The 24,572-nt window shown below is 46.1% G+C and overlaps 3 protein-coding genes across 4 annotated transcripts in view; 1 reads left to right on the forward strand and 2 right to left on the reverse strand.

Moving 5' to 3' along the window:
* Zfp92 (ZFP92 zinc finger protein) overlaps positions 1-5,212 on the forward strand; it is a 31,247-nt gene extending 26,035 nt beyond the window's left edge. The window contains exon 7 of the mRNA XM_075958337.1: positions 5,018-5,212. Coding sequence (XP_075814452.1) covers positions 5,018-5,125 — 108 coding nt within the window. The 3' untranslated portion in view covers positions 5,126-5,212. The remainder of the gene's footprint in view (positions 1-5,017) is intronic.
* Positions 249-959, reverse strand: Trex2 (three prime repair exonuclease 2). The gene has a single exon (XM_075958790.1). It carries the CDS (start codon positions 957-959, stop codon positions 249-251), a length of 711 nt encoding a protein of 236 aa, XP_075814905.1.
* On the reverse strand, positions 3,531-24,572 carry Haus7 (HAUS augmin like complex subunit 7). 2 transcript variants are annotated; one of them, XM_075958338.1, is made up of 11 exons: positions 24,187-24,432; positions 23,311-23,426; positions 21,215-21,282; positions 18,721-18,782; positions 13,843-13,934; positions 13,207-13,365; positions 12,976-13,072; positions 12,305-12,514; positions 11,249-11,363; positions 11,046-11,087; positions 3,539-3,794 (listed from the first exon to the last, which is right to left on the reverse strand). In XM_075958338.1, exons 1-11 carry the CDS (start codon positions 24,301-24,303, stop codon positions 3,724-3,726), a joined length of 1,149 nt encoding a protein of 382 aa, XP_075814453.1. In that variant the 5' UTR covers positions 24,304-24,432; the 3' UTR covers positions 3,539-3,723. The 2 variants fall into 2 exon arrangements, with proteins under 2 accessions (XP_075814454.1, XP_075814453.1); XM_075958339.1 differs by lacking the exon at positions 11,046-11,087 and having other exon boundaries at positions 3,531-3,794; positions 24,187-24,572.

Raw genomic sequence — 24,572 nt, forward strand, 5'->3', positions numbered from 1 at the left:
CTTGGTGTGATGGTTTTGGGTGTGGACAGAGAGAAATCTGGCCAGTAAGACAGCTGGTAAATAGTTGCTGATATTTATTGAGAAATGGGAGGAAAGGCAGAAGCCCTGAAGGAGCAACCTGCAGGAGCCCAGGCTGGCCAGAGGGTGTCCAGCTGGAGGTAGGGCACAAAGAGGGCTCTGGGATCCTATGGCCAGTTAGGCCGGGCTGAGGAAGGCCAGGTAGGCACTACAGAGAGCGAGAACATGTCTCAGGCCTCAAAGTTTGGACCATCAGATGGCACATACATGGGCTCAATGTGAGCCCAGCTGCGGGCCTGCTCATCGGCCCAGGTGAGCAGCTCAGCAGCCCGATGCAGGAAGATCAGAAGCAGTGTGTGCACATCACCCTCTGCTGAATGGGCAGCACTGGGCTCAGCCTGGAAGTAGCGGTGGAAGAGACTAGCCAAGCTGTAGCTCTTGCGGCCTTGAGCCCTGGTGCCATGACTGTGAGCACGGTCCAGGCCCCTCAGCGCAGGCAGTGTGTCCAGGCAGACAGTGTCTTGGGGCAGATGAGCACCCAGGCGTTGTAGCTCTGTACAAAGCAGTGGGAAGTCATAATCAAAGCCATTGTGGGCCACGAGGCAGATGGGGCCTTCCTGGCGGCTCAGGAAGCCCTGCAGTGTCCGCACCACATCGTTATTGAAAGCTGCCTTTCGGCAGTGCATCAGGCCTTCGCTGCTCAAACCAGTAATCTCACTGGCCTTGGCAGTAAAGGGGCGCTCCGGGCACATGCACAGTGTGAGCTTGTCCAGCACACGGGGCAGCACCAGAGCACCAGAATCGTCCCGCTCTGGGTTCTCCAGGCAAGAGCGGTGAACAGCAAAAAGGGATATCTCCGCAATCTCAGGATCCATGTTTGGGAGCCCAGTGGCTTCCAGGTCCAGGAATACAAAGGTCTCAGCCCGGGGCGGCTCAGACATGCTGACGTTCTCACAGGAACAGTGAGGCCTAAAGCACCAGAACAAGTGGCATAAGCCAGAGGGCTAAAGAAATGGGAGCAAGGCCCTTTTGCCCGCAGCCCCTCAGGTCAAAGCTCTATCACTCAGGGCCTCACTTCCTGTGGCTCCACCCCACCTCATGAGACCTTTGGTGCTAGGCAAAGTTTCTAAGACTCATATCCAGGGACACTTTGAAGGGGACACCATGGGGCTGAGATCAAGTGAGCAGGATCTGTTACTGCTCTCCATCCCTCCTCCTCCTTTCCCCAGCTCTCTCTGCAGCTAATCTTAGTTCTGCCACCTAACCAGACACAAAAGGCCTGCTGTGCCCAGGCCCCTCTCCCTTTTGCTGGAGGCCCAGACCTAGTCACTGTCTCCAGCAAGGAGGGAGGCAGGTGTAATCCACAAATGGTGCCTTGGCCCAGCTTCTTGGTAGACACCTCGGCTGGGAGCCTCAGGCATTATGCCCTGCTTTCTACCTTTGGGTAGCAGACACCAGAGGAATCTTACATTAAGACCCTAATTTCCCCATTTTTCTACCAAACAAGTGCTGTCTTAGGTTGGCTTCTACCTGCCTCCTGGCTCATGACACTGTCCACCCATCCCCACCACACTGGCTTACCTGGGGCAGGCTTCAGCTGGCTTCCTGGGCTGCTGGGCACCTGTCTCTGCACAGGCTGCTCCAGGCAGCCTTTAATCAGAGGCCACAGCCCGCCCCTAGCTACCAGTTGGGCAACCAGGAGGCCTGAGGCCGCAGGACCTGTGCAGCCGGCTTGCTTACCGCCCCCTCGTGAGCTTGCAGCCACCAGGACACACGCCCCATGTTTACAGACTGGGAAGCAGGGCTCAGGCCGCACGCAGGTTCCAGTGAGTGATGAGTACTGTCATGGACCAAGAGGAATGTGTCCTCACAGGCAGGAGGAAGTCAGAGTGTCATGGAAGCCTGTCTTCCACCAAGCCCTACCTCAAAGTCTCATAGGGTCTGGGTTGTGGTTGCCAGATCTGGATAAACCAGGTGTGGTGCTTCCTTAGCCCTATGCTGGGACACATTACACACAGACAGCTGATCCTCTTCTCCAGGTCTTGGTTTCCTCCATCAGTGGGGATATGGACGTCCTTCATGAGATTACCATAATCTCAGGAGTGACAGGGGTATCTACTTGGGTTATGTTTAGTCTGTGAATGGGAAATCATGCTGAGAACAGGACCTTAGTCTTACTTTAGTAAACAGGGGGTGGCCTCAGGAACATCTCCAATATACAACTGTCTGGTTGCAGATCACCCCTACCTTGTGGCCCCACTTTCTAGCAGCAAGCAGGAAGGTGATCTCTGCTGTTGGGTTTGACACCTAATGTTGTTACAAGCATTTATTTAGTAGAGTTTTGGAGAAGGCAGGGAGGATAGGCAGGCAAAGGAAAGCCATGAGGTAATGAGGCCTGACCCAAACAGCCCTGAGCAGATTTTTTCCATTTCAGAAGTGGAAAGAGGCAGTCTGGACACCTCTAAGACTGTAGAGCAGTGCTTCTCAACCTTCCTGATGCTGTGACCCTTTAATACAGTTGTGGTGACCCCAACCTTAAAATTGTTTTCATTGCTACTGCATAACTCTAATTTTGCTACTGTTATGAATCATAATGGAAATATCTGATATGGACGATATCTGATATGCAATCCCTGTGAAAGTGTCATTCGACCCCCGAGAAGGTCATAACCCACAGATTAGGAAATGCTCCTCTAAGGCCTTTCTTTCCTGCCTCACCTGACTTCAGGTGAAGGACACCATCAAGACGTGAGAGTAGCTAGAAGGCTAGACCATTCCTGGCCTCTCCTGAAGATTTTATTCCAGAGCTAGGTATCCAACACTGCGGGCCTGGCCTCCCAAGGTTGTGTAGTCAATGCTGTACCTGCCCACTGCAGGCGCTCCTGAGTCTGTCATAGAGAACAAGGACTTGCTTACCCATCAGTGTCTGAGCAGAAAGGGCCTAGCACCCAGCTGTCCAAAACTATCCAGGGAGCCTGGGGGAGCAAAGGTGCAGTTACAGGAGCAGGGTGGGGCAGGCAGCCACAGGTGTGATAATGGGCCTCACTAAGTCATTCCTGTTCCGGTGCTCGAAGGGAGGGAGGTGGCTGTGACAAGTATACTACTCAAAAAGATACTGGGTCACTGTTTCCTGGACAGCCAGGATCATAGGGAGAATTCCCTAGTACCCTAGGAAAGAAGGAAGAAATAGCCTGGCTGCCAAGGACATGGCAAAGAGGGCATCTGCAGGACCCTGAGGCAGGAAAGGCAGTGAAGGGCACAGAGGCAGGAAGAGGTGTCATCACAAGGTGCAGTGCAGACCTCCAGGGCTAGGCATGGTCACCCTAACCAGGCAGTATCAGAAAGGAATGGAAGCAGCAGAGAGAAAAAGCCAAGGCCCACTGGGGAAGTAGAAGGGTGCCATCTGGCTAACCTAGAATAGCAGGGACGAGGACAAGAAGAGAGGCTGAGCATCCCAGGCCAGAGGGGAAGAGTATGATAAGCAGAAACAAACAGTAGTCTGGAGGCAACTTCTCAGAACATAAGGTTTCTTTTATTTCTAGCTCCCCTGTCCTACCCATCTCTGCCTGCCTTCTCCACCTCCCTCTTCCTTTTTTTCCTCCAATTGCAGATACCAAGCAAGTGGAAATTCATGTAGGCCATGAACAGAACTGGAACTGCCCCCCCCCCCCCGCAACAGCTCCAGGGAGGGTCTTCTCCCCCACATTATCTTGTGTCTCTGTGCAGTCTGTCAGTGAGGATCTTGTACTTCTGGGTTACTTCATCAAGCCTTGCGGCTATACAGAAAAAGAAACACAAACAACAAAGTCAGTTCAGCACTTGCAAGCTTGAAAGAGGCAGAAGCTGCCAGTCCATACAAGACTCCCTTGTCTTCCTACCAGAGCCCCGTCCTCCCTATTCTGCTCAGGCTGTCATTGGGCATGACCAGGTGGTAAGGGGACCACTCCCACCTGGTCCTCAAAGGGCTTGGAGCTTGGGGGTGCAACATCTACCATGACCCAGAAACACTGATCAGGGAGCTGCTTTGGGAGCCCCTTTGACTGGTGGTAGGCCAGCAGCTCAGGGGTCTCTGGTTGAATCACACTGACCAGACAGTGTCAAAGCTCAGACCAAGATGGGTGTCTGCCATCTCAAAGGCCAGGAGTTACTCTGGTTTTGATGGTGAGTGGTTTTAATCAGATACCAATATGTGCACACAGTAACAAAGCCAGCAACACAGAACTGCTCTAAGGCTTTTACAGCAGTGCTCTCAACCTTCCCAATGCTATGATCCTTTAATACACTTCCTTGTGTTGTGCTGACCCCCAACCATAAAATTATTTCATTGCTAATTCCTAACCGTAATTTTGCTACTGTTATGAATCATAATGTAAATATCTGATATGCAGGATATCTGATATGAGACCCCCAAAGGGATCACCACCCACAGGTTAAGAACTACAGCTTTAGAGGAAGGACATTCTCGAAAGTAGTTGCTACAGCCCAAGCTGCCCCGCTTTGAAGGACACATCCTGTAAAAGCATCCACCTCCAGGGCCCTAACCAGACAATTACTGAATACCAATGAGGGATTTCTGCCCAACTGTAAGTTCTTTGCTTGTTTGTTTTTTTAACATATATTTCTGTTTTAAAGATTAGTTTATGTGTATGAATGTTTTAACTGTATGTTTCTATGTGCCTGTGGAGACAAGAGGGTGTTGGCTTCCCTGGAACTGGAGTAAAAGATGGTTGTGAACTGCCATGGAATGGTGGGAACTGAACCCAGATACTCTTAACTGCTGAGCCATCTCTCTGGCCCCATGTATTTCTTTTATGTATGTGTATGCACACACAAGAACATACATGTCCTTAGCACACGCATGGAAGTCAAAGGACAACTTTCAAGAGTTACTTCTCTCCTTCTGCCCTGTAGATCCAGGTTGTCAGGCTTCGCAGCAGGTACCTTTACCCAATGGGCAATCTCACTCTACTCCTTTTGTTCTTATTCTGTGTTTTACCAGGCTGACCAGGAACTTGACTTTCCAGCCAGAATGATCACAGGTCACAGGTATGCCAGGCTGGGTATTCCCAATGCAAATGCAGAGCTCTCCCAGGTAAGTGGAAGGTAGTTTCTCATAGAGGCTAAAACCTATAATTGGTCAGGTAGAAAATGAGCAGGCAAAGGTTCAAGTGGCTCTGGAGTAGATTTGGCACTGCTCCTTTTACCCGGGAATGCCTACTGCCCAAGAATTTGTCTCAAGGCACATCAGAAATCTGCACTAACAAGAACTGAGCTGGGAGCCCACCATCTCCACATCCCTGAGGCCACTAGGAACCAAAGCATGGGGTGGGGGTGCCTAACTCATACTGCCAAGCTGGCTGCCAGTGCTAGTATGCCCTACTCACCAGTGAGCGGGCACAATGTTAAGACTATTAATGATCCTTATTGTAGTAATGACAGCATAGATTATGAACAATTTACTAATAGTAATTATGTGGACTATAGTGAGAGCAACAGTGACACTGGTGATTGGGGTAAATACTATAATAAATTTTAAGATGGAGGATCCTCTTGTAGCTCAATAAGTAAGAAAAGACTCCCAAGTGTCTAATATACATTTGGCAGGTGTGTGCCAGGGCAGAACATAGAAAGAAGGCCAGCAGTCAGAGAAAATCCCAATAAGGACCTGGTTGGTTATACAGCTACTGGAGAGGATGAGGGAAGAGTATCACAAGTTCAAGGCGAACCTGGGCAACTTAGTGAGACCCTTTCTCTAGTACTGGGGAAAAACGTCCCCAAAGGAGACAGCACAAAGCCTATGATCTAAGACCAATACTTGGGGGAAAATCGGTGAAAATAGCTATAGTCAAGTGCTTTACTTTCTGCTCACTAAAACAGTTGGGGGAAATAATACGCTAAATCAAAAAGCTTGGAAGGAAAGGCTGGGAAGTGAGTAGTCCACAGGGTACCTAAAAGGACCTAAAAAGCCCAGCGCTGTGAAAATGCCCAGGAGAATCTGAACAAGTTTTTAGTCCACCTCCTGGCTGACCCTGAGACTGAGCAAACAAGAAGTGGAAGAGAAGGAAGCACTGTCAACTGCTTAACTGTTGGTGAACAATAGGAATCTAGAAAAGTCCAGAGACCTCCAAAATGAGACATATAACCAAACTGGCAAAAGCCAGAAATAAGCAGAAAACAAGAAAATGAAGAGACCTGTTACATACAAGGGCCATTAACAAGAATACAAGTTGGTTTCATATCAGAAGCTAGGAAGGCCAAATGGCAGTGGAATTATACAGTCAAAGTATGGAAGAACTGTCATCCAAGAGCAAAGAGCCAAATGAACCTTCAAAAATGGAGAAAACCAGATGCCTCTGAAAAGACTTTTGTGCAGTGGATGGTGGTTAAAACAGAAACTCACAAGTACTCAAAGTGCTGTGGAGTGCTAATTCAAAAACAGGAAACCTATATCATACCTCCAACCCCCAGGCTCAGGAAACATCAAGGAAGAGGAGACGGAAAGACCATAAGAGCCAGAGGTTAGAGAGTACTCAAGCAAAACAGGGTCTTCTGAACATGGCAGGGCCATTGCACTCATGACTCACAGTGACTGTGAGTTACACAAGATCAAGCCTGTCGACATTCTAGCATGAAGCTGGAGCAGCTCACAAGTCCCCACCCCTAATGATGGAGCTACTGGCAGCTGATGAATGCTAGGGTAAGGATAGGCAGTTTTCTTTAAGAATGAGCCCCCTGGTGCATCAATCATGCTCCAGTGAATGGCCCTACACAAACACAAACACACACACACACACACACACACACACACACACACACGCACACCACACGTGGACAGCACAAATTAGCTTTGGTGGGATTTATTTTTAAAGAAGACATTATGTTAGAAGAAGAGTAAGGATAAATCTGGAAAACATTAAGGGTAAGAGTAAGGATTGAATATTATCAAAATACATGTATAATAGTCTCAGAGAATTGATAAAAATATTACATTGAATTTTTTTAATGAAGGAGAAAATAAGGAAGGCATTCTAAGATCAACAAAAACTGAGGGAATTTGTCACTGATGGACCTTCCCTACAAAGCATGAATCAACACCAGATAGTGATTATCAGCCTATATCAATAAAGAACTTGAGGCCAAGCAGTAGTGGCGTCTGCCTCTAATCCAAGCATTCAGGAGGCAGAGGCAGGTGGATCTCTGTGAGTTCAAGACCAGCCTGGTCTACAAGAGCTAGTTCCAGGACAGGAACCAAAGCTACAGAGAAACCCTGTCAAAAAAAACCAAAAAGAGAGGTAGGAGAGGGAAGGACAGAGAGAAGGAGGGAGGGAGGGAGGGAGGGAGGGAGGGAGGGAGGGAGGGAGGGAGGGAGGGAGGGAGGGAGGAAATAAGGAATGAATGAACTTGAAAGCAGGTCTGTGATTCACATCTGTAATTCCAGCATTTGGGAAGCAGAGGCAGGAGAATCGCTGAGTATTTGAGGTCAACCTCATCAGCATAGTGAGTTTCAGACCATCCAAGGCTACAGAGTAAGACCTTGTGTTAAACAAACACCAATAAAAGTAAGAAGACAGATAAATATGACAACTAGCATAAATGTTTTTCTTTTTTTTTTTATTTTCAAGACAGGGTTTCTCCCTAGCTTTTGGTACCTGTCCTGGAACTAGCTCTTGTAGATCAGGCTGGCCTCGAACTCACAGAGATCCGCCTGCTTCTGCCTCCCGAGTGCTGGGATTAAAGGTGTGCACCACCACCGCCCGGCTGCATAAATGTATTTTTGATTGTAATTTTCTTCTAATTTCAAATGCAACTGCATAAATCAGGAATTATAAATCCATGTTGATGGGCATATAATAAATGCATTTTCAATCTAAATTTAAAAATAACTTAAGTGAGAGGACAAAGGAATTCTATTTTTTTTTTAATATTTATTTATTTATTATGTATACAATATTCTGTCTGTGTCTGTGTATATGTTTGCAGGCCAGAAGAGGGCACCAGACCTCATTACAGATGGTTGTGAGCCACCATGTGGTTGCCGGGAATTGAACTCAGGACCTTTGGAAGAGCAGGCAATGCTCTTAACCACTGAGCCATCTCTCCAGCCCAAAGGAATTCTATTAAAGCACACTTTTGTGTACTATTGAAATTAACTTGGTACCAGAGTGCATTAAGTTATTATGATGAGACTGACGCGCTACCGAGGCACCTGCATTAAGTTATTAGTTGTAATCCTGAAGGCAAATGGGGAGAGAATGAATATTTTTTTAAAAGTTTATATGATCCAGCAATTCTGCTTTAGACCAAGAGAATCAAAACACATTCACACACACAAAAAAAAATCTAGCAACGTTATTCCTAACAGCTAAAATGAAGGAATAATCTGTATGTCTCCTAATAGATGAATAAACAAAAATATTTTATTTATTCCTCACAGCCATATCAACCATACAAAAGAATACAGCACTTGGATGAACTTTGAAACTACTGTGCTTAGTGAAAAAGGACAGTCTAAAGGTTCAATTCCATTATAAGAAAAATGTCCAGAAGAGACAAGACTATAGAGAAAGACAGTAGATCAGTGTTTGTCAAGGGCTGGGAATTGGGGGAAAAATGGGAGAGATTGCTATTTTTTCTTTTTTTTTCTTTGAGATAGGGTCTCATTATGTAGCTCTAGCTATCCTGAAACTCGTTACATAGACCAAGTTAACCTTGAACTCACAGAAATTCACCTGCTTCTGCCTCATAAGTGCTGGGATTTAAAGGTGTATGTCACCACATCTAGCTTCTGCTATAGAACTTCTTTGGGGAATAATAAAAATTATTCCAGGGGCTGGAAAGATGGCTCAGTGGTTAAGAGCATTTGTTGCTCTTCCAGATGACCCAGGTTCGATTACCAGCACCCACAAGACAGCACACAATTGTCTGTAATTCAAGTCACGAGGGATCTGATGGCCTCAGTGGGCACTGTACCCACATTGTACACAGATATAAATGCAGACAACTACACCCATATACATAAAATAAAAATAAATAAATATTAAAAAAATATTCCAGACTTAGTTGTGATGGTTGTTCAACTATATGAACTGTGTTAGTATCCTTTTAAAAAACACACACAACTAGATTGTTTACTGTTGAAAGATTGAGTAAAGATGTTATTAAAATAGGGCTTATGTGCAACTCACTTGTATAGCATATATAAAGTCCAGATTTAATCTCCAGTGAAGTGAGAAAAGGAAAAAAATATTTTTACCTTATGGATTTATTTTGTTATTTGTTTTCTTATCTCTATAGTACAAAGACAGAAAAAAAGAGAAACAGACTAGACTAGAGAACTCAGAGACTCTTGATGACTAGCAGAATGATGGCTTTATCGACCAATGGGGAAAAGAGTGCATTTCCATTAAGTGCTCCTGGGAAGATGCACATTCATACAGAATACAATGAAACTGGACTCCCATCTCATGCTATAATCTGGGAAGATTACTAACCTAACCACAGAAAGGAATGATATAAAACCTACTCTTTGTCATAGTAGGAATGCTATCTACAGTAAATATAAAAGATGCTTTCCATAAAGGAATTATGGCTACATTTGACCACACACAAGTTATGAAAAGATAAGCCACATTATGGTGGAAGATGTGTATACTATGCTAAGCATCCAAGAACCTAATGTACCATATATAAAACAAGCTACAAATCAATGAGAAAACATGAAGTTTTTACGAGTTAGACTTTAACAAGCACTTTACAAAAAGGAAAGCTTAAATAATCAATAAATGTATGCAAACGTGCAACTCTGTAGGCACTCACTAAAATACAGAATAAAACATGCAGGAAAATGCTGTTACACGTGCCGTACACATCATCAACTAAAGTCAGGCCACGGCTAGTGCTGATGGGGATATGCAGCTATGGGACATCACATGGGGGCCAGGCAATGTGGCAGGTTGGAGTAACTCTACTCCCAGAAAGACATCCTGGAGAAACTGGTACATGTCTACACAAGGAGATATGTTCAAAAATGCCCAAAGCAGTGCCATCTGTAAAAATCTCAAACTGACTGGGTATGGAGGCTGATGCTTGTCATCTCAACACTCTTGTTAAGTCTGAAACAAGCCTAGGCTATATAGTAAATTCTATTCTCAAAAACAAAGAAATAAATAAAAGAACCCCCAATTGAAAGAAGCCCCAAAGTCCGGAAAGAGTGGACGCTGATTACAGCGCTGACAGCACAGTGTGACACAGGATGTGCCAGCTGGTTTTATGTCAACCTGACACAAACTAGAGTCATGTGGGAAGAGATTGGAATCTCAGTTGAGAAAATGTCCCCACCAAATGGTTTGATGATAGATGTGAGAGGGCCCAGTTCACTGTAGGTGGTACCACTCCTGGGATGGTGGTCCTGGGTGCTGGAAGAAAGCAGGCTGACTAAACCAGTAAGCATCACACCTCCATGGCTTCTGCATCAGTTCCTCCTCCATGTTTCTGCCTTTGGTTACTGCTCTGACTTCCCTCAGTGATCGACTGTGGTGTGGAACTATAAGATAAAATAAACCTTTTCCTCCCCAAGTTATAGTCATGGGGTGTTATCATAGCAATAGAAACGTAATGACATAGGGTAAGATGTAGCACTAGATGGCAGGATCAACAAACCAAGGCTGGCTGTGTATTTTCATAGATGAAATTCTGCTGAAACACAGCCACACTCATTAATGGAGGACCAGGTATGGTGTTGCAGGCCCAGGCCTTTCATTCCAGTTCTCAGAAGGCTGAAGCAAGAAAATTACCATGAATTCAAAGCAAACCTGGGCTTTACAGAAAGACCTTGCCTCAAAAAAAGTACAATAACAAACTTAGAGGAGTATAATAAAAATTAAATGCAGATACAGTTTTGCTCCTAATAGCAAAATTATAAAAAGAAAGGAAATGAAAATAGGTTAAAGAATAGCAAGAAACTGATGAAAATTATCATAGCCAGCATCTGTGGTTGCCAGAATGTGGTTTATTTCTTTTAGTTTTACCTCTATACATCTCTGAGTTATCCCAGTTTCCTGTCAGGAATGCTGGAAGCATTTTTTCAAGGGAAAGAAAACAAGCATTAAAATAAAAAACTAAGCAGCCAGTCTCCTAAGAACTGGCCCAGCACAGAAAGGCAGAGGCCCTGCCATGGAGCATACTTGGCCTAAGTAGGCAGGGAAACTGCCCCTCAGCCCCAGGCACTTACCTAGACTTATCCCAGAGTTGCTGCTGCCCCAACAGTTTGGATCTTCTTGTTGCTTCCTCACTGCTTCCATAGCTTCAGCAGAGGTGTCTGCAATCTCCATAACGACTCTCAACAACTGCCAAGACAAAGAGGACAGGCAGGCATCAGTGAGGCTCGTCTGCTGACATCTGTTGCTTCCCACCCAATCTTACACTGAAGCCCCAAAAGACAGCCAACATAAAGAGACAGAACTCTCAGCTGGAGAGTTTCCTTTCAAACCCAAGTCTCCTTCTTCCTGGCTCAGGGGTGACTACACACTATCGTGGTACTCTGGCAGCCCTCAGTTTAGTGACATGCTACCACTACACGCTGTGACAGTCTGACTACAGCAAATGGCAGGGCAGAAAAAGAAACATTCTACCAAAAATGCCTCTGTAATGAGAGTTTCCCTGTACTGGGAGCCTTATGAGAGGTTTGGAAATCTTGGGTTTTCTTGTTCTAACCTAAAATCAGCATCATGGCACTGTGAGCCAAAGTCAGAATTGTGCACACTGCATAATAATGGGAATTAAGTCCAGCTGTTGAGCCTGGTTTCTGAGAAGCGGAAATATGGCAGAGCCATGTTCACTCAATGGCTTAGTCACAAACCCAACTGCCTCCTATCTTGTTTGTTTGTCTGGCCTAGTACTCGGACACAAGATCAGAGCTAGCGCAGCAGGTTTGGGCATGTGAGAACAACTCTAGCATAGGAACTAGGACCAGGGCACCAGACTGAGTCAAGTAGAACCCAATGCAGGGAATGCATGAACCTCCCTAGAGGTATGAGAGGTAAGAATGGAATCCTCCTAAATCGCAGGGGCGGGGGGAGCTCTTGGAGATAACGTCCACATCAGCTCTCATCACCTCCCCAAGGTGTCAGGAATGTCTGTCCTCACCTGACAAAGGTCCCAGATCCAAAGTACTACAATGTGATTAGTTGAAGAGCCCAGGCCAAGCCCTCTCAAGCTCTTTCCCAGCCCCTAGACCTGAAATCAGGGGCTGCTAAGGTATAGATACAGAGATAGGGAGGTGTCTTACTTGACCACAGGAAGCCAGAGTCTGATAGACAGCTTTGATGATGGGGCCACTTGGGTGCAGGTTGGGTTCTGGGCGCTGGCAGCACTGTCCCAGCTCATCATCATAGACTTGGAGGAAGGCCAAAACGAGCTGGTAGAAGTCAGAGATGACCAGACGAAGCTTCTGATCTATGGGACTGCTGTCAGTCCCTGCTTTATGCCATGCAAAGCACTGCAAAATCAAGGGTAACAGTCACTTGAGGATGCTCTGCCTAGCCAGCCTGGGCTGCCATCAGCCTACATAACACAGGCTGATATAACATAGCACACCTTAGCAAGGAAGAAAGTTTCCATAAAGGAGGAGATTGGGGGTGTGAACGGAGCCTCAGCTCTGAGGCTGTTTGCACAGGCCTCAATCCCCATAGCCAAATAAAAATCTAGCCTGGTCAACAGATGCCAGTAGGGCTGAATTTGAGAAGACATGTGAAGGTGTACAGTCAGGCCTGGTGCACAGCTGCCACCTGAAATCCATTATTTCCTTTCATGCTCAGTACCTCAGCACCTACCTCAGCACTCTCACGGCATCTCACTGAAGCCTCACAGCACACCACGCTGAGGGGGACATCACTTGCCCTAAAACTCAGCAGAGCCTGTTCCCCAAGTCCCAATGTCCCCGGAGCTGGTGCCCTTTACCTGGTCTCGGAGTGTCTGAAGCTTAGTAGCACTCTCTTGCAGATGCCTGGCCAGATCTACCACCTTCTCTCCCTCTGACTGGGCGTTGGAGCCAGCCCTGCAGAGGAAAAAGGAGAGGACATTGTCGGCTCTCTGCTACTGCTGCTGTAGGCAGAAGGCCACTATAAGGTCTGCCTTAGTGAACAGAAGCAAGTTGGGGTGATACCAGGTAGAGCCCTCCTGGAGACCTACTCTGGCAGGTCATCACATTGCTTGTTGAGAGAGGACTGTATGTCCAGGGGCCATGGGTCATTCTCAGGCTTCAAGATTGCCCACAGGTTGGGGCTGGAGAAGAGCTCCCCCAGCAAGGCCTCATTTTTCTTTGTGGTGTCTTCAATGTGTTCCTTCACGCTGCAAAAACAGGACAGGCACTGAGTACACTATTATCAGCAGGAGCATTAGCCCAGCAGTCCCAGATGGGGAGCTCTACTGCCTACATCCCTAGCCTCTGCTTGTTTTGGCCTCGCTAATGGCCTCCTGCCTGCAGACACCCAGGTGTTAATTCTACTCCTATATATAAAGGTTAGTTCCCCCCAAAGTCTACAGTGCAAGGATCTCAGGCAATGACCCAACATCCCAGAGACACAGCTATCCCTTGTTGGGCCACTGCCTGACCTCTAAACAGCCAGTCCAACCCCCAAGACAGTGACTAGAGTTAACTGTCTCAACTTATCAGTTCTGTAATTCCTGGACCAATATGTGACTATTGCTGCCACAGGGGTACAGAGAGACTCCAGATGAAGATATTTTCCCTTACCACCCTACCACCCCCAGCTAAGACCAAGACTATCTGTCAAGGGCACCCACCTATGCCACTGACACCTTTACCTAGAACTACTGGAGCATCCAGTGGCCAGGCTCTGCATCATATCCAGCAACTGGTCCATGAACTGCAGCTGCTTCTGGGGACACTCACAGCCCTGGCAGGGAAAGCCACATACATTTGCCACTAGACCCAGGTCAGGCCTAGACAACTGTTCCAGATGCCCGATCCTATGCTGCCCTTGCAGTGGCCAATGGCAAGCGACCTGGCCAGACAGTTCCTCTTTCCTGTCCCTGACCCTTGCTGGTAGCCTCTTGATTTGGCTCAGCAATAGCATCCTCAGACTTCTGCCACAAAGTGCTCCTTCTGAGGCCACATTTCAGGCTGCAATGACACCTGGAAGCACACTGCAAATGCAAAACGCAAAATGTTGTCAAAACATATTACAGTGTGAGTTTGTCACACAGCCAGAGGGGGAAGGCTTTTGAATGGGTGGGTGGCATGCAGCAAGGCCTACTAAAGCAGAATAGAGCTCACAGGGATCTGATGGTAGCCTATTCCACAGGGACACCTCCAAGCAAACACCTCAGTCAATCCCTTCTGGCCACGAATGGCAGAAGCCAACAGGTACAGCATGAGGCCTGGAGGTGGCCTGTTCTCCGGCAGGGGCCCCTAGACTTTCCATCAGGAAGGCCACACGTTTCTGTACAGCAACTTGTGCAGGGCTGACCAGGTCTCCTGCTTGCCCATCTGCCCAGGTGATGCAGGGAGCTGCCCAGTGAAGAGTCCAAGGCTTGCCTTCTTTTAGAAAGTCGATGATTCCCCAGGAGCAGACACTATCTTAGAGGCCATGACCGCTCCACAAATTCCTGTGAAAATAGGGCACCAAGCAAGGCCTATTCCCTTAAGTGTACCTTCTTACCACCCTGGCCTGGCACACACAATTCTGAGGAAGACTAATCAAAGAGTCACTCAATCACCATCACCAGTGCAAAATCACCTTGAAGAGCAAACAAAGACTGAGAGCTGGTGGTAAATGCAGATGCTGAAGTGAAAGGAGCCAAGTGGTCCCTGGAGAGGAGTAGTCTCAGAGAAAGCCCAGTTCCAAGATTCACTGCCACCAAGTTGATGTGGGATGTCCTTTTGTATATGTGTTACTCTTATTGATTAATGAATAAAACTGCTTTGGCTTATGGCAGAACAGAATATAGCCAGGCTGGAAAAATAAGAGAGAGTAGGCAGAGTCAAGGAGACACCATGTAGCTGCTGAAGGAGCCAGATGCTGGAACCTTACTGGGTAAGCCACAGCTTTGTGGCTATATACAGAACAACAGAAATGGGTTAATTTAAGATGTAAGTGTTAGTTAATAAGAAGCCTGAGCTAATAGGCCAAACAGTGTTGTAATATATAGTTTCTGTGTGATTATTCAGGTCTGGGCAGCCAGGAAATGAACAAACAATCTCTGGCTACAATGAGTGAGTTAGCAAAACACATTCCAAACATCTTCAAACATCTTCAAACTGACACTTGCTTCTGGGACATTTTATTTTACTTTCTTGTTCACTCAGTCTCCCCATTTACCCAAGAAACACACCTGCAGGGCAACCGGGGGTAAAAGGTATCACACTGCTTAAACTGGAAAGAGTTGAGACAGAAACACAAGTGCAGCTGTCATTCAAGACCTCACAAGGCTTTTGGTCACTTAGTAGAGAGTTAGCTCCATTACCTCCCCCATTGCACGCTCTGGAATGGTTGTGTAGCCTGCTTAGGGTTTCATCATCACAGACTTGCCCCATGTAGTCCTGCTCAATATCTCCCAATGAGCTCCCCAAAGCCACTTACAACCCTTCTGGATGACCAGGATCCAACCCTTACAAGACCCTAGGTAGAGTTAACCTCCAGCAGGCTGGTCTGTGGTTACCTTACTAAAGCCCATAACTAAACCATACTCTGTCTCCTCTCTGCTCCCAAGCAAAGGGCAAAACCCAACAATCACACTCTGGGAAGGTCTAGAGAAATGGTAAAGTGTGAATTTTTATGAATTCATTCTTCAGACCTTACCAGAGTATGATTGCTGGGCCTTGTCCCTGCCTCTACCTTACTACATCAACAAATCCAGTGGGTCTGGCCACTCCTCTACTTTCCCCATTATCACTGGCATTCAAGCTATTATTTCACATGCTTGGCCACTGCTGTAAACTGCGAACAGGTCCCTCAAGCTCTATTCTATCTACCCCATCTTCACATCTTAACCATGGCTATTTCTGTCAGACGAAACAGAAATTCCTGTTCCTTAGCTCCAAGTTCCCTAGGCCACCACCTTACACACACTAAACCCTTCTCTGGCCTACAAAGGCCATCATACCTGCCCAGTCTGTTCTGTTCCCTTCCCTTGTTTTCATTTGGCTTTAGCCTAATCAGCCTTTTAACAGTTGTTTAAGCATATCAAGCACAGACCACCCCAGGGCCTTTGCACTTGCTATTTTCCTAGATGTTCTTTTTTCATTTAGAGACATTGTTTTTTGTTTCAGTTTGCTAAAATTTAATTCAGTCCGCAAATTTTAAAGTATATAGTGACATGACAGGATAGTCAAAGAACAAAATGGCCATCACCATAGTCAATTTTTTTTTACAAATTTATTTACTTATGCTATGTGTCTGGCTGTTTTGCCTACATGTGTATCTGTGTACCAGATGTGTATAGCACCCAAGGAGAGAGAAAAGGCCATTATAGCCCTTGGAAATGGAGTTACAAGTGGTTGTAAGCAACCATGTGGAGGCTGGGTGGGACTCTAACTGACTCTAAACCTATCCTCTGAAAGAGAAGCGAGTACTCTTAACCATTGAGTCATCTTTCCATCCCCATGGTCACATTTTAGAAACATATCTAGAACCCCCCAAACAAATTCTAGACCCATTAACAGTCATTTCTTATTGCCTCCTACCTGAGCCCCTAGCAATCACTATGTGCCTATCTTTCTTTGTGGATTCACCTCTTCTCAACAGTCTACACATAAGGAATCTTGTAACCTTTTCTTATGACCTTATACTACCATTTAGTATCTGACTGCTTTTCACTTAGCATCCTCAAAGATCATCTACGTTGTCACATGTAGCTGTGATGTCTTCTTTCTTGAAAATTATCTCACTAGTTAATGGGCATTAAAGGGCACTTCTACTTCTGAGCCACTATGAACATTCACAGTGAATTCTGGTACATGTGTGTTAATTGTCTTCTACAGTAGCTGCACAATTTTATGTCTCTATTAGCAATGTATGAGGGTTCCTGTCTCACCATCCTTGTTAGCCTGTGTTATTTCCTTCTACTTCTAGACATTATGGTATGAGTGGAGCATAACACTGCAGTTGTAATTTTCATTGTTCTTGTGATCAGTGATAAAAAGTATCTTTTCGTGAACCTCTTGCTAGCTTTTCCTCTCTGCCCTATTGCTATTGCATCAATCATGCAAATGGTTTGTAGCTAGAGGATAGTGGAACTGAAAGCCTTAGAGATATGGCATAGAAGAAAGAGATGAAGAAAATGACTACATAAATCAGTTTCAGAAAGTCTGAACCAGCCCTCTCTGCACCGCTGACTGACTACTAAGCCAGGGGAAAAGCCAGGCCCAGGTCTGAGGTTCACCACTGGGTGGCGCATACAGGATGCATGGTAAGAAGGTGAGCTGACAGTGGAAGTTCAGGCCAGAGAGAAGGGGTGGACCTGGCTGCATAACCTAAAGCAAGTCTGCTGGAACACATGGATCTCAACTCTCCATGAAATTTAACAAGATTCAAATACTAGCCACCATGTCCAGGAAAAAAATCCATAAAAATCTAACCCGTGAAAAACCATGAAGACCTCAATTTGCGTTAGAAAAGATATTCATGAGACGCGAGGCAGATGAACTGACAGTTTTAAGCAGCCATCAGAAAAATGCTTATACAACTGTGAACAAGAAACAAAAAACATGAAGTATCAGTAAAGAACCAGAAGAGAAAGGAACCATGTGACAACTTCAAGCAAAAAGCAAAACTAGAGAAGTATGGCCCACTGCATATTGGGAGATACAGTTATACTTATCAGTGTTAATTTACTGAGGTAACAAATGTTCCACAGTGAGGGAGGCCAAATGGGGCCAGTGACAGAAAACAGATGGGAATTCTATGTTCTTAATCTTCAATTCCCTGTGAACCTGCCCTGCTTAAAAACAAACCCTCACTGGAGAGACTCAACAGCACAAAGCAGCACATCCTCACCAAAAAATGGTTCATTAGTTCTTCAAAACCGAAAACAGAGTCACTACATACCTAGCTCATACCCAAGAGATATGACAATGGGGATCAAACAAAAACACACAGACTGGTCCACAACCGTCACCCACACCAAATAATTGGAAACAATTATTTGAAATTTAGACATTTTAACGGTAGGATAGGGTTTCTCTGAATTAACTATGAGGTAGATCAGGGACCCTCAGGTAGGGTAAAGTACATGGGTTTGAGAGCCACAGTCCTGAGTTGTAGGCCTAGTTCAGCCACCACGTGATCTCAAGTGAGTTTCTGATACCTAGTTGGGAAATGGAGCTAAAAAAAACATTGTCTGCTCAGGATGGGTGTGACAGTGACTGAAATATATTACCTATCTTGATACTATATATTACGTACCATACTAGCCAAGTATGACATCAGCAAGTGATAATGCACTCTGTCCTTTAGATCATCATGAACCAGATATCCACCTCTATTTCCATTTCTACTCCAAGCCTCCCCATTCTGTCTATCTCCCTCAGAGAGTTCTGGCAGCGCTTAACCTAGGGACGCCTAGGGAAGCAATCTTGCCAGGCATGCAGGCTCTGGAGCCAGAAGCCTCTCCCATCCACTCACCAGCTTAGGACAAAAGCATGTGCATCCTCTGTAGGGAGACAAGAGGGTCCTTTCTTACCATCAGAAGATCCCGGTCATCTGGTGTACATAACATCAGCTCATGGCCTAGCTTCACCATCTCTGTTAGAATACAAAGACCTTGTCACTACAGACACCCTCTCAAAAAGAGGAGGATACAAGACATCCCAGAACTAAGAGCAAATAGGGTACTACTAAGGCTTCTCTTTCCAGATATGTTTACAGACACAGAAGTAAATGAAGGGTTATTCACCATACTCTGTACACAAGACATAGATGATCAGTTGCCTGAGAAGCCATCAGAAATCAGAAGGACTTCGGCATGCACCACGTCACCCTTTTAGAGACTTCATGAAGTTAAAACCAAATGATCCATGGCTCACATCTGTCCATGTCCCAAATGCCTTTCATTCTCCTAACATGTCATCTTGAAGGTGAGTCTAGGCTCTATTTTACAGATAAGGAGTCTGAGGCCTCACAAGGAACAGGAAACATTTAGCACATCTTTGCATGGCTATCTAGTATATAAACAAAGGCCAGAAAGTAGTGTTTCAGAAGTACCTTCAACCCGTCACGGGCCAGGCTATGCCTCAGCAGCAACAGAGCAGGTGTAAACCTGTGTAGGACATGTTATGAAAGACTCATTGGAAGAAGTGGCAGAGAGTATCTATGTGGCCCTAGGAATACTCTGCAGATGCCACTGTGCCCCCACACCAGCCTGCTTCAACCACAGCCCTTAAACCCTTTTGACCCTGTCTTCCTCCTCTCAACAAATTCTGCAGAGCACACCTTTCCACCCATTCCTCAATATCGTGCCTCAGTCACTGCAAGAGCTGTACTGCTGCCTCCGTGTTCCTATGTTTACTACAGTATCTCCACAGAGCCTGATGAACCCAAAGGAAGATAAAGCCTGTAGTGGCATTTCATTCCTATTTTTATAAATAAAGCTTGCCTTAAGATCAGGGAGTAAAACAGCCACACTGGTCATCAGACCAGGCAGTGGTGACACACACCTTTAATCCCAGCAGCCACACCAGTTTGCCATGGAAACCAGGTGGAAGTGGTGCATGCCTTTAATCCCAAATCTAGAGAGGATTATAAAACAGCTCACAGACACAGTCTCATTCTGAGAGTCCTGGAGGCAAGATGTCCATTTTCAGACTGAGGTAGAAGTAAGAGCCAGTGGCTGGATATTTTGCTTTTCTGACCTCCAGGTTGAACCCCAATTTCTCTCTCTGAGTTTTCATTAATCATGTTTCAGCCTTCCTTGGAATAAAAGCCAATGCCCTTCCATGATCTATAATGCCTAGCAGGCGCTAACCCTATCCCATCCTGATTTCCAATCCGCCTCAGCCATCTTTGTTCCCTGCTCTTCCTCAAAGCTGCCAAGCATAGCCCAAATCAGTGTTTTGCATTTGCTGTTCCCTTGCCTTGAACAGTACTCTCAACCTGACTGAGTTCCTCCCTTCTGCCATCTTCTCAATAAGACCACCCTTCTTCCAACTCTCCCTAAGTCACCTTTCTTTTTTAACTGGCAGTTTACACCCTTCTCAGCAGCCTATCACTGAGAAGTTTTATCTTCTTTAGTCAGCATCTGTTATCCATCATCTGATATTTAGGTTCCACAAGGGTGGCACAGTTCACTACTGTACCCTAGCACTTCAAACACTGCCTCACGTGTCAGCCAAACTCAAGAACTAACCACTACCTGTCCTTGTTTCTACTTCCACTCTGACAAGTACTCAATACATTCTAAGGAGATGATGCAGGCAAAGGCCTTCATCTTCACAGAGGGAAGTAAAGGCTGGATCTAGTGAAGTTCAGACTGCAGGCTAGGGCTTTCCAGAGAAATCAAGTACTGTTTCCGAGCCTATGAGTGGAATCCTGCCAACAGGAAACACCCTACTGAATCCAAGAGGGCAACTCTCCCCAGATAACTGATTTGGCAATGCCAGTTGGTGCACAGTTAGAGGCTCAAGTTAAGTTCACCCACCCTGCAGTATTCTGAATACACACAGGCTGATGAAAAGTCTTTTAAATTTTATCAATATTTGGCCACACTACAAGGAAGGAAAAAACCCTACCCTTTTACACAAATTGCATTTTTGCTCATCTTCATCTAATTTTCATACCAAGTTAAAGAGACTTTCTACGAAAACCCATCAAACTAATAAGGTTACAAGGCAAATCATAGCAAGGAGCAATAGGGGACTCATGGGAATACCATGTGGACAGAATATGCACACAAACCAGTGAAGAGAGACGTCTGATAACATCAAAACAATCATGCTCTCTACATCTCAGTGCTATGATGGGTCAATGTACTATTTGGTCTTGTGAGAAGCCTCCCATACACCGTATCAGGGAAGGCCCTGATTCTAGAAGGCTCTAATAATAACCACAGAGCATACACCATACAAAATAAAAGATCAGTTCATAGAAATTTCACAACTCAGGGAGACACTGTACTGTGACCAAGTTCAAAATTGTCCAGAATTCACCATCAAATGTCACACTCCCATAAAGAGACCTACCCTGTATCTTCATATCCCCCGCAATTCCTTTCAGTGAACTGAACTTGTCCTGCAAGGAGGGACAGACCCTGTGGAAAAATAGCAAAGTCAGTCAGGTGCCTGACTCATCACCCCTCCATAACTATTCTCTAAACAGAGAATTACCTGTACATGCTAAATGCCAGTGAAAAGACACTTTTAAATGATTTATTTAGTATCATGTGATTCTTACCATCAATTATTATGGGAAAATACTTGAGAAAAATTTCCCTCAGAAATGTGAATACTCAAAGTTCTCCCACACAAAAGTGGTGGGTGCCAGGCTGGAGAGATGGCTCAGAAGTTAAGAGCACAGGCTGCTCTTCCAGAGGACCCAAGTTCATTCCCAGAACCCACATAGTGACTCACAATCGTCCATAATGAGATGTGGTACCGTCTTCTGTCCTGCAAGCATCTATGCAACCAGAATACTATATATGTAACAAATAAATAAATCTTTGTTTTAAAGTGATGTGTGCACAAGAAGGGAAGACTTTGGAACCTCACAATCTGGCCTGAGCGCACACCAACTGGGGCATTTACTTTCCATTCAATCCATCTCGCTCACTCCTTGTCAGTCTGGCCAGCCCTGATTCAAAGGTCTTCCAATGAACAATGACACCTCTTTGGCTAATGGGACTTCCATGGGACTCTATTGCCCTCTTGGAGTGAAAGCTGGCTAGGACCAGAAACTGGCTTTCCCTTAGGTATCCCTGGAGCCTAGGACATCTCTAGGCAATGACCAACACAAAAAATGAGGCCAATGAGTATATAATGAAGGAACTATGGTTGCCTCTACCATTAGTAAATACCAATGCTATATACCCTCTTTTTAGAGAAGGTCATTTTATAGTTTTCTTTTTTGTTGTTTTTTGTTTTTCAAGACAGGGTCTCACTCTGTAGCCCTGATAGAACTCACCAGTCTGGCTTGAACTCAGAGATCCATCTGCTTTGCCTCCCAGATTAAGGGCGTTTGCCATTGAGTTCTGTTTCATTTTACACTTTTCAAAATCCCCAATTCAATCCATGTGGGATAAGCCCACACGTAGGCTCCCAGTTTGGGTTTTTAAAAAAGTTCATTGCTACATCATCCCATCCATTACTGATGATGCTGTCTCTGCTGCTTTTGGGCTACCCTGGCAAGAGTGAGTTGGAGCAGCAGCAGCTGGTCATTCATAGAAAAAAGTCTTGCTGAGCTCTGCTTTGACACCCTTGAAGGCTCCAAAGGAAAAGGCTCAGCTCACAAGGCTGGGCAGCCCTGTCCTTGAGGGAGGCACACAGATAAGCATAACAATGAGGCCTCAGTGAGCTGCAAGCCTTGAAAGAGTTCCTAGCTGGGTAGAAAGGTTCCACAGAGAAAGGCAAGGGAGAAGGCCTCCAACAACTCCCATTCCCTCAGAAAAGCCCATCTAGCCCTGATTTCCACCCCTGGTTTGGCTCTGGAGCCTTAGAATATGTTTTTGCCCCCCACCAGCCCAAGGAGCTAGTCACCTAAACTAAGAGCTCTGGATGTAGGTAAAGCAGGTAACCCCCAGACAACAAAATATTCTTTCTGTAGGACTATTGTATCACCTTGGTGATATGTGTGGCCTGGACCATAGTATCTGGGCCTGCTGACCCAATATTGTGGAAAAGACACAGTGATTAAACAGGACTGAATTTTTCTTTCCTGGAGTCATACTTGCCCCAGGGTTGCAGCAGAGACAGGTATGGGACCAGGCTGCCTTAGAAACACTGCCCCCAGGATACACTAAGAAAAGCCCTGGTTCTTTGAAAGTTGGGGTGAGGAAGAACAATCTAGGACTGGGTTTTTGGATCATCAGGTGCCCATCAAGCCAACAGTAATCATAATTCCATAAACATAGGCCACATCAAATCCCCCAACACAATCACAAGCCCAGGGCTTTCATTAAAGTTCATCGTGTACTGTCAGGGCTACTTCTCCACCATCTTGGCCAAGGCTCTGTAGCCAGCACTGTTAACTAACCAGCTGCTCTCGTGGAACCCTTTGAGACGACACATTCCCATGCTCCCCCCAGGAGACACCCCAAGAGAAGGAAAAGAATACAGGACATTACCGCATACACATCCATTCCAGTATGTCCATCCGGTACTTTGAGGGCCTACATAGCAGATCCAGAATTGTCTTTGGCTCTGCAATATACAGACCATTAAGGAAGGGGCAGCTTACAGCCTAAGCAAAAAAAGAGAAAGTAAAAAGAAAACCTGTTACTGTAGGGTAGCAATGCATTTCTGTCAATTCGTGCTCAGGACCCCTTCCTAACCCTTCCACACACTTCCCACCTCCAAGAGCATGGTGCCAGCCAGAAGCACCTCCTGGTCTTACCAGAAGTTCAAGTCCCTCTCATCTTCACCCAAGCCTCCTGTGACTTGCTACACCACCACTTTTAAATGTGTTCCCTCTGGGCTCCATGGCCACAAAACTAGGAAAATGCCTAAGAGTGGGTTAGAAAGACCAAGATTAAATCTGAGGGCTGGTGGAAGGAGAGTGAAGGTGATCAGAGTCAAGGGCATGGGGAGATGGGAGGGAGGTTAGTGAGGGGGACAAGGGTCCTGGACTAGCCCTCTGACTTTACACTGCTGCACGTACCTTAAGTGCACCTGGAATCCCTACCTCTAATCCAGCAAAATGGCTGTCCCCAAACCCAACTCCACCCACTTCTAACTCTTTGAGAGTGAGGCCTACACCCTCCATTTCTTCACACACTCCAAGTTCTCAGCCTCAATATTACAAAGTTCGGCGGAGAGTGCACGAGCAGAGGTCCGGGAACCCAAAGAGCTAAGACAGACAATCCACAAGTCGCCCCTAAGGCTTTGCCAGGACCCACCACTGTGGATACCTGTGGAGTGGCCAATTTTCACAGAAAGCTCCAGAAGGCCTTGAGGTAAGGCCCTGCCTGGTCTCCCATCCTGGAGTCCCCGGCTTACAGTACCTTCAGCTTTTCGAACACCTCCACAGCCGCCTTGACCACATGGTCATCGCCCACATCATCGCAGTAGCTGTCACCAGAGCCGCCGCCGCTACCGGCGGCTGTACCCTTCTCCGCCATGTTTTGCGTTCTGAAGCACAACCGGTTCACGCCCCCAAGCTTACAGGCAGCGACCACAGCTTACAGCAGTTACTTAGGTCTTTCCGCCCACTAGTCTGCGCGCGGCAGGGGCGGAGCCACCCGTCAGTCCCTGGGGACAGAGGCCCACGCTCTTTCTCACTGAGCCTTCCTATTGGGCTGCAGCTCGGCCATTGTCTGCGCGCGCCTCAGGGAGCAGAGTGCAGCGAAGAGGATTGGGCAAGAACAGGACAGAGGCGGGCTGAAGAGAG

The sequence above is a fragment of the Microtus pennsylvanicus genome, chromosome X, assembly GCF_037038515.1.
Source record: "Microtus pennsylvanicus isolate mMicPen1 chromosome X, mMicPen1.hap1, whole genome shotgun sequence".
Lineage (NCBI taxonomy): Eukaryota > Metazoa > Chordata > Mammalia > Rodentia > Cricetidae > Microtus > Microtus pennsylvanicus.

Coding starts and splice junctions, on each gene's coding strand:
- Trex2 (XM_075958790.1), bottom strand. CDS start 959: ATGTCTGAGCCGCCCCGGGCTGAGACCTTTGTATTCCTGGACCTGGAA.
- Haus7 (XM_075958338.1), bottom strand. CDS start 24,303: ATGGCGGAGAAGGGTACAGCCGCCGGTAGCGGCGGCGGCTCTGGTGAC. Junction 21,283..23,310: donor CTGGAATGGATGTGTATGCG/GTAATGTCCTGT, acceptor ATTTTTCCACAG/GGTCTGTCCCTCCTTGCAGG. Junction 12,515..12,975: donor TTCAGACACTCCGAGACCAG/GTAAAGGGCACC, acceptor TTGATTTTGCAG/TGCTTTGCATGGCATAAAGC.